General features: G+C 43.3%; 1 protein-coding gene across 5 annotated transcripts in view; it reads left to right on the top strand.

Annotated features, from left to right (window-relative positions):
* TGFBR1 (transforming growth factor beta receptor 1) overlaps positions 1 to 18,097 on the top strand; it is a 74,227-nt gene that overhangs the window by 16,929 nt on the left and 39,201 nt on the right. For all 5 annotated transcript variants that reach the window (XM_073332551.1, XM_073332548.1, XM_073332549.1 and 2 more), the window contains one exon: positions 13,218 to 13,448. In XM_073332551.1, the coding sequence (XP_073188652.1) occupies positions 13,218 to 13,448 (231 nt within the window). The remainder of the gene's footprint in view (positions 1 to 13,217; positions 13,449 to 18,097) is intronic.

Genomic DNA, 18,097 nt, shown 5'->3' with positions numbered 1-18,097 from the left:
AAGTTCAGCCAGGTCAGTAGAAAAAAATTTAGTATCCAGTATCTGTATGAAATGAGAGTCTGATCTATTTCAATATAGTTCAAATAAACATCTCAGCACCCTTTTGGCAGTTCCAGCAGGGGAGGCCAATGTTTGATGGTGAGCATGGAGACTGAATTACTCTTTAATCCTCAGAGGTGCTATGTTCATGTAAGGGTTGAGGCTTATCTAGATAAGGAGGAGATAGGTTCGCTCTTCATGTGGAAATGACTTCTAAAATGTGCAGTTCTGAAATTATTTAAAACTGTACTGATTGTCAAGTTAAATGGTTTGAAAGTTTACAGGGTGTTGTATGCTTCATGGCATATATAACTGATTTCTTTTTTGTTTTCAAATGAGGCTAGGAAGAGCCACTATGTTTCTATACAAAGTCCTATATTCCACTGTTGGCACTCCAGCAGCGGTTAACGAATGAATGCTATCTCCAAAACTGAGCTTATTCAAAAAAATAGATACTGAGACCAAGATGTGATTCTATGTAAATGGTACTTACAATGTGTTGAATTCCTTTTAAAGTAAGTGTGTGTGTCTGGAGGGGTGTCTGCTAAATGAAAAAGGACAGTCGCAGTAAAGAATCCTTTTTCATCTTAGCAGGGATAAACAACAGATAATGGAAATTAATTGAAAGCTAGAACTACGACTTTAAATGTAAAATTATTTTAATTGATTAAAAGTTGATTTGATATATCCATGCTCTTTGAAGGTGCCATGTTTAATAATCTATTAAGATTTGCAAGTGTGCCTGTGTATTGTTTGAGGGTGAATTGATGAGTGGAGCAAGAATAGATGTTTCTGTAAATTACAGATTGCTTCTATGTCCATTCCATATCTGAAGGAGCATCTTTTTGTATGTGCTCACCTGTGTAACTACTGGTTGAGCTGCAGGGGAAGCCTAGTGTAGCACGGACTTTGGGAGCACTTTTTAATTGCAGCATCAAAACTAGACATTTTTATGATAACATCAGAGAACAAGGCTACAATTACGGGCAAATAGCACATCATGTTTATAGTGCATATTTCTATCAAATTCTACTAGCTCATCTAGATTTTAACTTTACAAAAATTGCTTGGACTAGGTCATTTAAATCTTTTATTATGCTTAATTCTCATAAGAAATAGTTTAAAATACAAGTCATGGTATAATTGAAAATAGACTCTGTGTGTAAAATAAGATATTAAAACACATTCATTTTGACCTTACCCATAAATGTCCAAGGCTAGAAACTTTAGTTCAGTCAAGATGGCTGTCAAAAAAAACAAAAAACACCCCCCCAAACCCTACATTAGTTTGAGTATTGTTGTGTTTGTTTTAAAGTTATTACGTTCTGGAATCTGTGGGCTCAGAAGAACAAAAACTTGTGGAGAGAACCATAAAGATTTTTTTTTTCCAATCTCTTGGTCCATGGTATCAATGTTTTAATATGTTGGCGGTTCTATAATTCCAGTTTCTTTGACCGGACTATCCTCCCTCTGTTCTCCTCTTGCTTGCTACTTCCCCACAGCTCTCTCTGGATTGGCAGAGAGTCACTCCATGAAGGCCAATTTTATTTTGACTGTTAATTGGTCTTCCTATAGAGTGACTGTCTACTGATCTGGAACAGCCCTCCCAATTTTTCTTCTACCTCAGTTACCTTTTTGGGTCTTTTTTCCATGTTGAAAATATTCACTTGGATTTCTGGTGCCATACTTAACACTTGAAACACCAGGGACTGGTGCCAGGAGAGAGACTTCCATTTGCTTCTGGGAACAAGAATATACATGAGAGAGCTGCTCAGTGGCTCCCAGCTTTGCATATGACTCCTCTGATTTCATCCATAAGAACACAGAATTGCCATGCTGAGTCAGACTACTAGAGCATCTAGTCTACTATCCTGAATAAGCAATGGCCAATAACAGATGGGTGAGAAAGGGGAAAACAAGTTTCCTAACAGGGAAAGCTTTCTAATAACCCCCAACTCTGATTGGTTTATGCCCTAAGTATGAGACGGTACCCTTATAGGATATGTAGAATGCCCTAACTTATGTGACTGGATGTTCTCATTGTCCATATACTTTTGTAATCCTCTCATTCCTTCTTTTTACTGGTCATAATTTTTTATGCCACTATCCTGTCCCCTTATTATTATGCCTTTGAGCCTGTTTAGTTTAATCTGACCAGTTGACTGTATTGATAGCCACAATTATCCAGTATTTGAGTGCCTTATAATCTCAAATATACAGTTATGTTGGTTTCAACCTCATTGAAGCTGGTGGGCATAATCACCCCCATTCAGGATAAACGTAAGAAAAAATCAAGCTCTTTATAGTAGGAGCCAGTGCTCAAAACAGAGGCCATGCAGGAATGGTCAGAAATCAAGCTATTTAGGTGGTAGGGTTTTGCTGAGGATTCATTTGATTGCAACTCTGTGTGTGCCAGAGAAACACCACAGAAGTATGGGGGAGGGGGGGAAGCAGAGAAGCCCTGGTGGCGAGACCCTGATAAAGCAGAGCACTTTTTTGGGGTAAAGTGCTGGCAGAGAAGAGGCTTGGAACTGTGAGCAAAGAAACGGTCTCCTTCTCTTTGATTCTTGTTGTATTTAGAGGAAACAGGATAATGCAGTCTTGTTTGTTTACAAAGAAATACCTAGTTCCGTCAATTTCTCCTCCTAATGGAAAACATACAAGATTCCCAAAACTGGCAAAGCGTTTGGTTGAAAAGGGGTCACACTGATGCAAGGTTGGAATCCAGTTTCCCAGGACAGAAACTGCGAGCTGATATCCCTGTTGAACCAAAATGGAACAAATAATGGCAGTGGTTGCAGAAATCAGATGGCCAAAAAGAAGTTAAACACGAACTGGAAACTTAACAACAAAAGGCTGGACACTTTGCCAAAGGTGTTTAAAGTACTATGTGGAAGTTTCTCGGAAAGAGCTGAGAACGAACTTGCAGGCAGAGATGAAATCTCTGGAGGAACAGCTACTGGGTCTGGTCAGATTAGGAAGTCCAAGCCATCTTTAATTCTCCTTGTCTGGAATGGAAAATTGGATTGAGATTACCAAAAGATTTTCCATGAAATGGGGGAGGCCAGGAAAGCTTTGGCCAACTTGGAACTTACTACCAGATGAGCTGCAGCCAGGACTTAAGTAGCTATGAAATAAGTGTCATAGATCACAGTGGAAGGCAGCTACATGGATGTGGAATTGGGCCAGCCAGAGGAGTTTGGTAAATAAGACTGGATATCTTCATTTTCTACCTTATTTGTAAGTCACAGATGCCGGGGGGGGGGCGGCTCAGGAGAGGAAAAGACGATGTAAAATAGTGCAAAATCCCCATTATTTGAATTGAAACAATCTTTGATGGAAAAACTCCCTGGGAGGCTTTTTGCCTCAGTTCAACGTCCTAGCTCAAACCAGTGCCTGGGAGAACTAACCAAAAAGGAGGTTTCTAGCAGCCAGCTCCAATGGTGCTGCAGAACTTCTCCCAGAAAAGAGGCTGAGTTATCCAGATCTAGTACTAACCCTTGATATGCAGTTTGGAGCCAGCCATCAGTCTGAAATGGCCAGTTCACAGCAAAGAGCTAGAAGAAGAGGGAAAAGCGACTCCTCCTGAACTGGCAGAGGACCCACAAACTTGTGTTCCTGTCATATCCAGATGCAATGAGGACTTTCAGGATAAATGGACAGTGGATCAGCTTATAGATGCTCAGCTGGAATTGGACTTGCAGATAAAGATAAGTGAAAGGAGGCCAGAATCATTCCACAGCTGTGGAATTTTCCATGGAACTCAAATCTCGTTCTTTGCATCAGTGTAGCAGAAGCAGCCACTAGTGAGGAAGATGGAAGCTAATTGCTAGGAGCCTATTAGTACTGCTCTCTACTCCCGTGTGACTGAAAAGGAGATTCTAATTTTTGGTTCATGGCATTTTTGAACAATTACAAAAAAGTGATAAGTTTGGTTTGAAAAACAAGGGAAATTGACAATAATTAAAGGAGACCATTTAGGTAAGTGTGGGGGGATGAGCGAGGGGAGTTACTGTGAAATACTTTGGCCATAAAAAAGATTGTTGTAAATAGAATATGGGCAGACAGTCACCAGTGAAAGCTTCTCACCTAGTTTGGAAGATGGGGAGGAGGCGGAATATCAAGAGGAAGGGGCAAAGCTTTGAGGTACAAGGATCAACCTCACAGATCATCTTTAGTTCTAGGCAGTTTAACAACAATAAGGGGAGTTTGGCTATCAGTATGTAATAGAATCAGTGTAATGCTCTGGGATAGTGGTCTAGCCTAAGTTATTAGGCCATACTCGCTCAAAAGCCTAGGAAATAAGAGATCAAAACCACCACCAAATTGGTCTCTGCCAAGGCAGTGACTGGGGAATGTGCAGAGGTCCAAAGATGTTGGGTGGGGGAAGGGCAGGGAAAGGGATTGGGTTTAAAAATTTGAAGCCTCTGTAGTTAAGATAATGGATGAGCTAATAATCTGTATGCATTTTAATGACTAGTAAATGCCAGGAAAAGTCTTGAAAATCCAATCTATGGAAATTCCCTTTACAGATGTGATCCAGGTGAAGCAAATAATTTGTAGCCAATTGGTTTGCAGTGAACAAATTGTTCTGCTTCCAGGGACAGAAACTATGACCAGCTACCTGGTGTAGTAGCTTTCTAACAAAGGAAAGAGAGAATGAAGACCTGTTTTTGAGACCCAGATCCTCAAGGAAATCTTAGCAGCTGAAGTACTTGTGGTTGTGAAGTCTGGACCCTCTACTACTTGCTGAATGGTTTCTGACAAGCTGCAAATAGTGAAGAAGGAGCTATGGTTACAAAACATGAACCAGTGGCTGTAGTAACTGCTGGCATAGAAGAAAACTATAAAGGGGAAAGGGATAAAATTGAGCTCTCAGAATTACTTTTGGATTAGTTCTTGCACAGTGCTGCACGTTTAAATGAGGAACAACAGAACAGTCTTAAACAGAAAATCTTAAGAATCGGGACTTGTTCTCCCAATCCAACAATGAGGCTGTAATGCACTGGTCCAGCACCAGATTGATAGTGGATGGAACCACATCATTTTATCAGGGGCAAAGAGGGAAGAGGCATTACAGGCCACTTAAGAAATATATCAGGAAGGCATAATTGAGCCTTCACCCAGTCCTTGGGCCTCACTCATAGTTCTAGATAAGAAAAAAAAGATAGCACCAGATTAAGTAGGCAATAGAAAATTAAATGAAGTCACTTTAAAGGATTCTTATCCATCCACTCATGAACAGATGATACCCTGGATGTCGTAGCATGTTCAATTTGTTTTTCCACACTGGATCTTAAAAGTATGTATTGGCAAGTGCAGATGGATCCAAAAGACGGAGGGAAAAACTGCTTTCACAGCAGGACAAGGCCTGTGGCAGTATAAAGTTGTGGGTTTCACCATAAGCAATACTCCTACCACATTTGAGAGGGTATTAGATGGCATTCCTCTCTCATCCTGTTTTGTTATATCTAGATGATATGCTGGTGCAGGCTAAAATCTTTTGACAAAAACAGATACATTTACCAAGGACCTGTGATTTAGCCTACAGCTTTGTATCTAAAACTGAATCCAAAGAGACGTAAATTGTTTCAAAAAGTTTGTTGGGCGCACAATCAGTAAAGTGGGGGAATTTCCACTGACAAAGAAAATTGAGGCTATGCAGAACAGGCCAACTCTCCAGACAATCACAGAGGTACAGACAGACCTGACATCCCTGCAGTTGCTTTTCAGATTCAGGAATCATGAAGGGACTCTTTGGCAAAACTATAGTGCTATGATTTCAGTCACACACAGGTCGGGACTCTAGCATGGTAATGCTGATGTCTTGTTTGGTTGATTACAAATGGTGCCCCAAGCACTATGGCAAGGAATTGGCTTTTCAGGGGATTTGTATGCTCAGGAGGAGACGAATTAAAGGCTTCCCGAAGAGAGAATTCCAATATTGGAATAGTATGTGACTGGAAAATCATTTGGCACATGCAGCCACTGTGGACTATAGTATCCCCTCAGAATGCCACAGTGAAAGCTTTCAGGTGCAGTGAGACAACTTTGAGCTTAAAGATGAGATGGGGTTGGGGGGGGAGGGGAGGGAGAAGCCAGTGGGTGATGGATACAGGTATTAGCTAGTTGTACCAGATACATTGAAGAAGGAAGTTCTGAGGTTGTCATGACTCTAAAACTGCTGAAGAAAAGCTCTGGGTAAGCTTGAAATCTGTTGTCTTTCAGTAACAGAAGTTGGTCCAATAAAAGATATTAACTCACTCCCCTTTGGTCAGTTCTATCCTGGGACCAAAATACCAGCACTGCCAACATCTAAAACTGCTGGACCTTTTGGGGTTGCAAAGACCGTAGCCAAACTAAGAATGCTTTTATGTGGTAAAATGCAGGCAGGATGCAGAAAATTGTGTGTGGGGAGATGAGATTCATGCATTGTAAAGAAGGATCCTCCTAAGACCGTGAGAGCCTCTCTGCACCAATGGAATGCACTGCTGTTGGTAGACTGGTAGAGGCCCAACTATGTCTCAGACAATCAATATTTGTTGGTGGCCATAGGCTACTTCACAAAATAAAGCTTACCCAATAAAGAACCAAGAGACTGTGAAAAGAAGCAGAAGTTCTAGTGAATGGATTCAAAGTTTCTCTTTTGGTCTGTGAGCAACTCACCTGAGAACCCAAATATGGTGAAGAAATCAGAGTGCTTCTCAAATCTGCTGTAACACTCCTTAGGAATCCACAATACCACTCTGGCACACCCACAATCTGCTGGAGTGTTGGAAAGGTTCAATTGAACTTTGGGAGTTCAGCTGGCTAACTTTGTAGAACATCATCAAAGGGATTTGGGCCAGCATATCTCATTTCTTGTGATGGCTTATAGAACACCAGTCAATGACTACAAAGTGGGCCCCAGCACTCCCCTGGCTCATACCAAAACATGAGATCTCCACAAACCTCTTGTATGGAATTGCTGAAGAGGAACAAAGAAATCTGGACTACACAGAAACCTTATAAACCAAAACTGAAAAAGCTAACACCTCTGTTAGGGGGGAAAAATGGGAGGATAGCCATTGATACAATGAAAAGATTCTATGAATAAGGTCATATGGAGAAACTTTTAAGAGGGGTTCATTCCATGATCCTAGAAGAAAGGATAGGAGACCAAAGTTGAATAAACCTTAGCGGTACCCTATTACAGTACTGACTGACTCAAACAAAGTGGTGTGTAGGATAGAGTCAGGTCCCAGGATTTAATCAATGTTGTTCATAAGGACTATCTGAGAAGGTATCAAGATTAGGAATTTTCAGTGTAGATGTGTCCAGACCTGAGACTGTAGCTGTAGAAACTGAAGTTTGAAATGGAATGGCCAGTCTCCATCCCAGCTAACTGATTTCTCAGAAACAACACATTTGTCAGATCGGGCAGGGAGAGAAACTCGAGATCTGAGAGTAAAACCAATTTGGGCAGGTGATATGAAAAGTCCTGACAAATGCTATGTATATAGTTAATCTTGTATCAGTTATTTGTGTTTAAAAAAAAAAAAAATTGTTTTTGAAATGGGTCATTCAGGATGTCACCATTTTGGACTCCATTGAGATGCTGGATGGAACTCATGGGGTGGGTGTGATGCAGGGATGGGGTGGGAAGAATTAACCCTAATTGATGCTGTTGGGCATAATAGCTATCAGTCAGGAGAAAGGTAAAAAGACAATCAAACTCCTTTTGTGGAATAGATAGCTGAAACAATAGAAGCCACTATCCAAAACACAGGCTATGCAAGACCAATCAGAAACTGAGCTATGTGGGCAGAGGGGTTTTGCTGAGGATTGATTTGATTGCAGCTGTGTGTGAGAACCCACACGAAACACACAAAAGAAACAAAGGCCCTGTATAAATTGGCAAGTTTCTGTGCAGTAAAGCAGCTTTCTGCACTGTAACTCCCAAGGTGTACACACTGCCAAGCCACTTAGTGTGCAGAAACTGCGCAGTTGTAGCGTTGTTAAAAAACAAAACAAAAAAACCAACCCCAACAAGAGGTGTACAACTTTCTGCGCCGGGGCTACTGCGCTTCAGTGCCAGTGTAGACACCATGGTCAATTACAGCGCTGCAATTGGCCTCTGGGAGGTGTCCCACAATGCCTGTTCTTGCCTCTCTGGTCATCGGTTTAAACTCTACTGCCCTCAGGTGACCAACTGTCATCCCCACCCCGTAAATTGCTTTGGAATTTTGAAAGTCCCCTTCCTGTTTGCTCGGTGACGCAGTGCAGTGGTCTCAGCGCATCTTTCCCGGTGGCCAGGCCTGCCGCACGCGTCAGGCGATCCCCCACTTTGAGCTTTTGAGCCGCTGGACCTCATCAGCATTTGGGGAGAGGAGGCTATTCACTCCCAACTGCGCTCCAGCTGTAGGAATTATGATACCTATGGACAGATGTCATGATAGAGAGGGGTCATGACCGGGACACACTGCAATGCTGGGTCAAAGTGAAGGAGCTGCGGAATTCCTACCACAAGGCATGGGAGGCAAACCACTGTTCCAGTGCTGTGCCCATGAGCTGCTGGTTCTACAAAGAACTGGACGCTGTACTCAGCGGCAGCCCCACTTCCACTGCGAAGACCACTGTGGATACTTTGGTAGCTCATGTGCCAGTTGAAAGTGGACTGAGTCAGGAGGAGGAAATCTTGGATGAGGAAGGGAAGGGGGACCCAGAGGCAGAGGATGATTCGGAGGTCCGAGATGCATGCAGCCAGGAGCTGTTTTATCCTGGAGGAGGCCAGCCAGTCACAGCTGTCAGATGTTGGTGAAGCGCAAACAGGGGAGGAGGCTCCTGGCAAGTGCATTTGACGTTGGGAATTGCTGAAGCGAGTTGGGGGGGGGGGGAAGGAGGGTTGCAAAAAGCAGACTTCTCTCCCACCGCATGCCTACTCTGAGCAGCAGAACAGGTTGTTGATTGACTCCCTCACTCCACGGGAATCTGCCTCCGAGATCTCTAGGAAACTCTCATGGAGATACTGGGCAATCTGCTGCCGCAGGTTCTTCAGTAGAGCTGCTTTGTTTCTTGCCCCACTAATGGTAACTTTCCCATGCCACTGTGCTGTCACAGGGAAGAGGGGGACCATTGCTGCACACAGGTGAGCAATGTAGGGACCAGAGCAGAAGCTGCAGTTGTGGAGAACACCCTCCCTTGATTCCCTGCTCACCCTCAATAGCAAGATATCTTCCATAATGATCACATCCTGTGATCCACACACTGTGGAAAGTGTGGGGACAGGAATGATTATCAGCCCACCCATCCCCTTACAGTGCTGGCTTTCCCCAAGAGCCATGTGTCCAGTGTACAGCAGGGTCTGGGAAGAGTGATTTACCGTGCCCCTGCTCCTACTCACGATTTTGGGGGGCTTCTGGTTCATGTGTGCTTGCCTGGGGTCAGCCAGTTAGTGACAGGCGTGAGAGTTTTAAATCACTGAATCCATGTTCTCAGTGTTGCAGACAATGCTGCTTCTGTAAAATGTTGCATTTAAACTTCACAGAGATGACCTTGCGAGCCCAGCCTCCCTCTTTATCAGTGGCTGAATGGCTGCGCAGAATTAGAAAGCGGCCAAGAAGATCTGAGGAGGACTTTCTGCATGATGATATGAGAAATAGGAATTGAAGGAGTGGCTGCACAGCGAGAAGAGGGACCAAAAGGAGAATGTGACATGCCACAATGAAGCCATGGAGCGACTCTTAAACTTTATAGAGTGCCAAGCAGACATGCTCCTGACAATACTAGCTCTTCAAACCGAGCAGCTCTGCATCTGCGCTCCCCTGCAGCCAGTGTTGCAAAATTCTTTCCCATGTGCCCAACACGCTCTTATCAACCTCCTGGCTCCAGTCTATAGCTGCGGCATTCCACTCCTCCCCCATCACGGTCCAGCATTGAAGACTCTCACTACCCACTGCACTCAACACCCATCCCTCTGCAGTTTGGCCCTGCTGAAGTACAGTACCCTCTGCATTGTACTCCAAAGGAGAAGGTTGGATATGATCCCTGGACATACACAAATCTTTAGCTGTCCTGGGACCCCTCCTCCTCCTGGGACCTTCCCTTCCCTCACCCCCCTCTGCTGATTTTTTTGTTGTTGTTGTTTTGACTCTCTCTCCTCCTGTTGTCTTTTAATAAAAGAATTGTGTTGGTTTGAAAGCAATCTTTGTTCTATTAATAGAAAGCAAAATGAGCCCTGCAAAGCAACATACAATTATGTTAAACCCACATATTGCATCATGTGCACCAGTCTCCACTTAACATTACAAGCACTGCACTCCTGAGTACACTAACAAATATTAGTGGCTTTCAGCTTCAAATTGCTGCCTCAAGGCATCCCTGATCCTTATAGCCCCACACTGTGCCCTTCTAATAGCCCTGGTCTCTGGCTGTTCAAACTCCACCTCCAGGCGCTAAGCTTCTGCAGTCCGGCCCTGAGTGAAGCATTCACCCTTCCCTTCACAATTATGTAGCATACAGCACTCGGCTATAAGCATAGAAATATTGTCATTGGGACGCTGGACCTGGCCATAGAGGCAGCACCAGCAGGCCTTTAAACAGCCAAAAGCACACTCAACAGTCATTCTGCACTTGCTCAGCCTGTTGTTGAACTGCTCCTTGCTGCTGTCAAGGTGACCCGTGTATGGCTTCATAAGCCATGCCATTAAGGGGTAGCCAGGGTCTCCCAGGATTACAATGGACATTTCGACTTCCCCCTACAATGATCTTCTGTTACGGGAAGATAGTCCCAGCTTGCAGCTTCCTGAACAGGCCAATGTTCCGAAAGGTGTGCCTTTCCAAACCAGCCTGTGTTAATGTCCGTGAAGTGGTGATCCACAAGTGCCTGGAGAAGCACTGAGAAATACCCCTTGCAATTAATATACTCGGTGGGTAGGTGGTGTGGTGCCAATATTGGAATATGCGTGCCATCTATCACCCCTCCGCAATTAGGGAAGCCCATTTGTGCAAAACCAACCATAATGTCATGCACGTTGCCAAGAGTCACAGTCCTTCAGAGCAGGATGCAATTAATGGCCCTGCAGACTTCCATCAACATGAGTCCAACAGTCTACTTTCCCACTCCGAACTGGTTAGCAACCGATCGGTAGCAGTCTGGAGTAGCCAGCCTCAACAGTGCAATCGCCAACCGCTTCTCCAATGGTAGGGAAGCTCTCATTCTCATGTCCTTGTACGGTAGGGCTGGGGCGAGCTCATTGCACAGTCCCATGACTTTCCCATGTGGCTTTCCTCTGGAGTTCTGCAGCCACTACTAATCATCCTAGATGTGCATGATGATGTGATCCCACCACTCAGTGCTTGTTTCCCGAGCCCAAAAGTGGCATTCCACTGTGGTTAGCACCTCCATGACTGCTGCAAGCAATATCATGTTGTAGCTACTACACGTGGTGAGATCAAAGTCTCACTCCTCTTGCCTTTGTAGTTTAAGGAATAACTCCACTGCCACTCGTGACGTGAAGTGTTGGTCAGAGCGAGCAGCATACCGGTCAACATTTCGGGATCCATTCCTGCAGCCCAAAGAGGCAGGGCAAGCAATACAGAAACAGTTGAAAGATGGCCCCAAATGCAGATGGAAGCACAGGGATTGCTGGGATGTGAAGCAATGCATCACAGGGCATTGGGACATGACCCAGGATGCCCCGTGATTCCCTCCTCCTTTCCACAACTCTTAACAGCAGAAGAGAAAGAGGTGCTCTGTGGGATAGCTGCCCAGAGTGCACCATTCTGAGTAGCACTACAAGTGCCGCAAGTGTGAACATGCTACTGCGCAGGCAGCTGACAGTGTGAACACAGCAGCGGTTTCTCCTATGTGCTCTGAGCGATGCTGTAACTCTGCCAGCGTAGATGTGCCCAAAGAAGCCTTAGGCCATGTCTGCGCTACCACCTGAGTGACATAAATTTTATCGGCATAAGTGGTAGTGTGCATGGCACTGTATTGGTTGGAGAGCTTCTGCTGACATAGCTACCACTGCTCATTTGAGGTGGTTTTATTTCAGTGGGAGAGCTCTCTCCTGTTGGCATAGAGCGGCTACACAAGCAATCTTACAGCGGCACAGGTGCATCAGTACAGCTTCATTTGTGTAGACGTGGCTTTGCAGCCGGAGAAACTCGGGTAGCATGATCCTGACCGCAACAAAAATAAAATGGAGAGATCTTTTGGGTGAAGTGCGGGCTGGAAATAGATTTGGAACTGTGAGCGAAGCAAGTGTCTCTAGCTGTTGTATTCAGGGATATAAGACCTCCTGCATTCTTTGTAAATAGGGTTGTGTGTTTAAAAAAACAACTGACCAATCATTAATTTCCCCCACTAACCAAAACGACCTAGTAGGGCTTGAAAATGGGCTAACCAATTAAGTTGGCAAGGATACCAGTAATTCCTTCCTTGTCTCGGAGGTGTCGAACTATTATCCCATTTTATATATAGTGAAACCTAAGATTAAGTGACTTGTCCAAGGGCACACAGGAAAGTTGTGCTGGAGCGGGCTAGCACTCTAACCACTGTATTCTCTTTGCTCGTAAATGAGTTTCTCAGTGTCTCTAACTTCTTTTTCTTCTCAGGACTTCTTTTTCTACCGTTTGTTTTGTGGTAGAGTGACTAGAAATAGAGCTTCATAGATGAAGGTGTTTTTTGTTTTTCATAAAATCAGTCTTTTAAATAGTACAATGGTATGTTTTTTTGATTTTTTTCTTCATACATCCCTGCATGTGTTTTTTGCTTTTTTTTTTTTTTTTTTTTTTTAAACCACTTTGCAGAATGCGCAAGTGTCTTCCTGGGTGGCTACATGTAATATAGAATGCAATTAATGCACGAGTAGTTCAAAACTTTAAACTCACAGGAAACGAATTTCACATTTTATTTGTTACAAATCCATATCTAGAATTTGATTTAATCATTTGGTACTTGTAATTGCTGGTATTTTCAAGGTTGCTAAACAAAAAATGTTTAGGAAGTCTGGTCTTAAAAGGATCGAACTCCTAATTTAGATTATGGATGAAGTAAGGTAAGGAGGACTGTTATTTATCTCTAGCTCTTAACTAATCAAGGCAAGCACTATATATCTGTTGCTTTATAAGCAACAAATCTTTTCAATTAATGGTTGAATGAGCTTAATCTCAATTTAAAATTTTTTATTTTTTAGGTCTGCCTTTACTTGTTCAAAGAACAATTGCAAGGACTATCATTCTTCAAGAAAGCATTGGGAAGGGTCGCTTTGGAGAAGTCTGGCGAGGGAAATGGAGAGGAGAAGAAGTTGCAGTGAAGATATTCTCTTCAAGAGAAGAACGCTCATGGTTTCGTGAGGCAGAAATTTATCAAACTGTTATGCTACGTCATGAAAATATTCTTGGATTTATAGCGGCAGACAATAAAGGTTAGTAAGCTTTTGATAACTTTTCACTTTTTATTGATTGTGTATGTACTCCTATTTCAAACTCTTCATAGGAATTGAAAACACAAATGCCACTTTCTGGACATTTCATGTTCTTTGATGCTTGTGGAAAGGTTGCTGCAAGTGTAATCTAGGATTACACGTGAGTTTTATTAAATCTGTTTTATTTAACTTTTTAATGACTGGTCATTTAATTTACCTCAAAAAACAATCAATCAACTGAGATCTCAAAACTAGGCAGCACATTATGTACAACTTGCACACAGACATTAAGCATTATATTTAAATTGAATGGTCTTGTCTAGTCAACTCAGTTTTTGTGTAGATACTGAACCATTTCTGTAAATCTACTTGTCATATGGTCAATATGCATATTTCTGTGCTCTGACTTTCTGCTACATTCAAAACTCATCTGTACAACAGCCAGGATTGCGTCAACAATTCACTGCACTCCCAGCAAGTTGTTCAGCCTCCGCTCCTCCTTATCTTGTGACAAGTTAAGCAATTACTCCCCCAAATAAGATTTACTTCTTTTTTAATTCAATTTTACTACCACAGTTGCATTTGGAGATGTATGCTACTCCCAATTGAGCTCTGCTGTCCCTTTCCTTTATATAGTGTCATATGACTATCTGTAATTAAACTGTCAGCTCCTGTAACTTAAGTAAAAGTCAATTTTTAGGATGTGACAAGGAAATTTTGGCTTTCAAGGGATGGGTAGCCATCTATTTTGAGAAGGTGTGTAGACCTGATCCAGATCTGATTTAGATTTTATTAAAGCATTACTAGATTTTATTAAAGCATTACTAGAAGATTTTAACATTTAACTTCTCAGACTTGCAAAAACACCCAAGTCAAACAGTTCCTATCTTTTTCTTAGGAATAGATTTTTTTTTTCCTGTGTTGATAGGCAATATCAACGTAGCATTTTCCATGGGTAGTTGTCATAGAAGTAGTCAAAGCCCGATGCTAAATTTACCAAATACTAAAATGTCCCTAACATATCCTATCAAATTAGTTTCTCTCAGGAAAACTGAAGTGTACGAAGTTTGCTTAGAGTTCATCAATATGTTTTTCAGAACCTGCATTCAGTTTGTGAAAAGTATCTGAAAGTTATTCACTTAAAATTTGGAAGGGTAAAGAGACCATTGCAAGTGAGGGACCTCTCATAATAAGAGTACAAACTATTCAGAAGTAATTTGAGAGCTTCCATCTAATGGATAAAAGAAATAGAGAATTTAAAATAGTTTTAACTACGAGAACACATGCAAGTCTTGTGGTGGGGGATGAGGGGCGCAGGAATTGTAGAAGGAGAATATTAGTGTGCTTCAGACCAAGGAGGTCTGAACATCCTTGATGACTAATTACATAGATTAACCTTCTTATCATTCTACCTTCTTGTGGTGATGTATTGCTAATGATGAAATATATATAAAAAATATAACCTTGCAAATATTTTCTGTGATGTAAAAAATAGGTCCAAGGTCAATAAATCTAACCATTAACCACCCTTTCTTTTTTCGAAATAAGCTTGTGCCTCTGATCGGAGGTTTCATGTAGCATGCATGAAACTCATGCTCCACACTGTTGTATAGTGCTGTGCTTACTAACTGCCTTCAGTTCCTTCTAAATTGCCTCCACTTGAGACCGAGTCTTAGCAGTTGTCCATGTTAAGTTCTACCTCGGCTGTGCCCCCATAGCTCTAAAATAAACTACTAAGAGGTAGTAGTTCGACCTGTAGTTTAAAATAATTTCTCCCCTTCTCAGAGCTTTGTTACTGGAAGGGCATGCCCAGTTCTGCCTATCATATCGGGAGGCAATCCTGGTATGTGGTGATCACTCCTGGTGCATCTCTCGCTTCAGGGATCTTCAAGTTTCCAAAAAGTGCTTTTGGTCTGGCATGAAAATCTAGAGTTAGAAAAAACAGAGAGATCAAACTTTGGTTCCGCATGATGAAGAGCTTGCTGCACCCAGCCTCTGACCCCAGCCAGGGTACCCCCGCAAATACTGGTCTTCAAATAAGTCAGCTACCTCTACTGTCTCCAAGCTGCATTCCTCAAGGACATTTAAGAGGAAAACCCAAGACTCCTCTCATAAGACTTCCATAGGCCATGTCCCAAGTTCTCCTGGTAGGAATCTGCCTCAAAGAAGTCAGAGTTGCTGATGAGTCCAGCTACTTCAACACTCATTGGACTCTGACCTGGTACCCACAAGGCTGATGGTTCCTCAGGTAACCAGGGCACTGTTAAGCCTAAAGACTTCAAAATGTCAGCCTCTGATAGGCCACCAGTACCATCAAGGGACCGAGGCATCACAAACAGCTCTATTGCTACTCACTCAGTACTGAAGAAGACCGCATGGGCTCCATCTGGACTCCACTCAGAGCATCGGAGACTCACGGTACCATCAGCTCCCTCAGCTACCATTACTTTGGCTCAAGCCATGAACATGATACTAACCACGCTTTTAGTATCACAGGAGTTTCATTTTTCCCCAAGACCTATCTGTGTCCAAGCTCAAATCACCATTGCTCAGCTTCAGTCTTCTTTTGGCACCAATGACCTACAGATCCCTGGACGCCTGTCCAGTACTGACAGTTTTAGCTCAAGGTTCTTCTGGTGCTCCACCACTTCATCAGAATCCACTCTGAAGATCTTGACTTGGTCTCTCAAATATCTGTCCAAGACTCTCCTCTCCATCTCTGTAGAAGCTCTTTTCCAGAGATCTCTGAGGAAATTGAAATGACTTGTGAGAGATGTCCACAATCCTGCTGGTCTGAGCACCCATGGATGTCTTCACCCATGCCATGTGCAGCACCCACTTGGCCATACTCGGACCCTTGGGTGACCTATCACCAATTCACTAGCACCTCAAGCACTACCCATCTCAGACATAGGGAGGGTGATGGAGGTTGCCTATCTAGGAGACCAGAACCTCAGGAAGAGACCTTTTGAGGAACAGGAAGCTTGGGCTGATGCAAAGGTCTCTCCACCAGTCAACATCTCTTCTTCCTGACTAGATGAAGCTGTTATGCCACCTCCACCATCCCTGGCTGATGTCCTGGAACCGCAAATTTTTATTTTCTCATCCCTCTCCTAACTCCTTGGTGGTCAAGGTGGATAATAAATGTGGAAGGCAGCACCATACTAAATCTACGTTCTATGATAAAGATCAGAAGCACCTCGACCTGTTGAATAGAAAATCATATTTGGCATCTACTTTACAATTTAGAATTGCCAACTACCAGGCACTGATGGCAAAGTACAACCAAACAGATTATATGGAGCTGAACTTCTTTATTGAGTGTCTTATAATTAGAACACAGAGCAGTTCTAGGCAGTTATTGCAGAAGGCCAGCTGCTCACCAGAATATCTCCGCAGCCCTCTCAATACTGCTGCTTGTTCCATTTCTATGGCCGTAGTTCTATATCATTTTAGTTAGTATAAAAAGAGTATGGTAGCACAGGACCATAGAATCATAGAATATCAGGGTTGGAAGGGACCTCAGGAGTTCATCTAGTCCAACCCCCTGCTCAAAGCAGGACCAATCCCCAATTTTTGCCCCAGATCCCTAAATGGCCCCCTCAAGGATTGAACTCACAGCCCTGGGTTTAGCAGGCCAATGCTCAAACCACTGAGCTATCCCTCCACTCTTAGGGGTGGAGGCATAGCTCAGTGGTTTGAGCATTGCCCTGCTAAACCCAGTGTGAGCTCAATCCTTGAGGGGACCATCTAGGGCAAAAATTGGGGATTGGTCCTGCTTTGAGCAGGGGGTTGGACTAGATGACCTTCTCAGGTCCCTTCCAACCCTGGTATTTTATGATTCTGACCTTGATCAGCATGTCAAAATTGGTGCTTACAGGTGGAAGGTTGTGAGGTCCAAGGTCCGGATGTGAGTGATTTTTCTCCTTTGAAACCTCGTTCTCTTGAATATGGGTTCAGATTATCCCTGGGAGCTTGAAAATAGGGCAGGGCAAGATTTCTGTACTGTCTCAGACTCCAAACTTTCTTTTGCAGGTAGGTTTATAGATCCCAGAGAATGCAGTGGCCCTAGAGTACTTTAACATGTGCAGAGATTCTTCCATGCTGTCAGCAAGAAGTTTAGTGCCATCAGAAAGCAGGTTTTCGACCACACGGTGGGCCTTCTTTGGAAATTCTGAGAGCTGAAGCTAGGAGGCCCTCTTTTTAGAACTATGGACATTCTCATGTGAAAGGTGAAGTTCCTGCAGTTCAGAGTTGGCCAGGAGTATTACCAATTCCACATCCTTCCCTTTGGGCTTGTGACGGCACCCAGGGTATTCATGAATGCGTTTGTGGTGGTAGCAGCCCAGGTGAGATGCCAGGGTTTATGGTGTTCCCATATGTGGACGACTAGCTCCTAGTTGGTCAATCTTTCCAAGAAGTTGTCTCAGCAATATAGTCTCTTTTGGTGCCTCCTTGCCACCTTAGAGTCTGTATAAACAAAGACAAGAGTGTTTTGTCACCCACAAAGACTTTTATAGGGGCACAGTTGGATTCTATATCTGCATGAGCTTTCCTCCTTGCAGATGAGAAACCTGATCTCTCTCATCACCTGCAAGGAACCAACTACGGTGTGTCAGTGCCTTTCCCTGTTAGGCCATATGGTCACA

Source organism: Lepidochelys kempii, chromosome 2, assembly GCF_965140265.1.
Source record: "Lepidochelys kempii isolate rLepKem1 chromosome 2, rLepKem1.hap2, whole genome shotgun sequence".
NCBI classification, from domain to species: Eukaryota; Metazoa; Chordata; order Testudines; family Cheloniidae; genus Lepidochelys; species Lepidochelys kempii.
The sequence above is the reverse complement of the archived record's forward strand: the minus strand, read 5'-3'. Positions and strand labels throughout refer to the sequence as shown.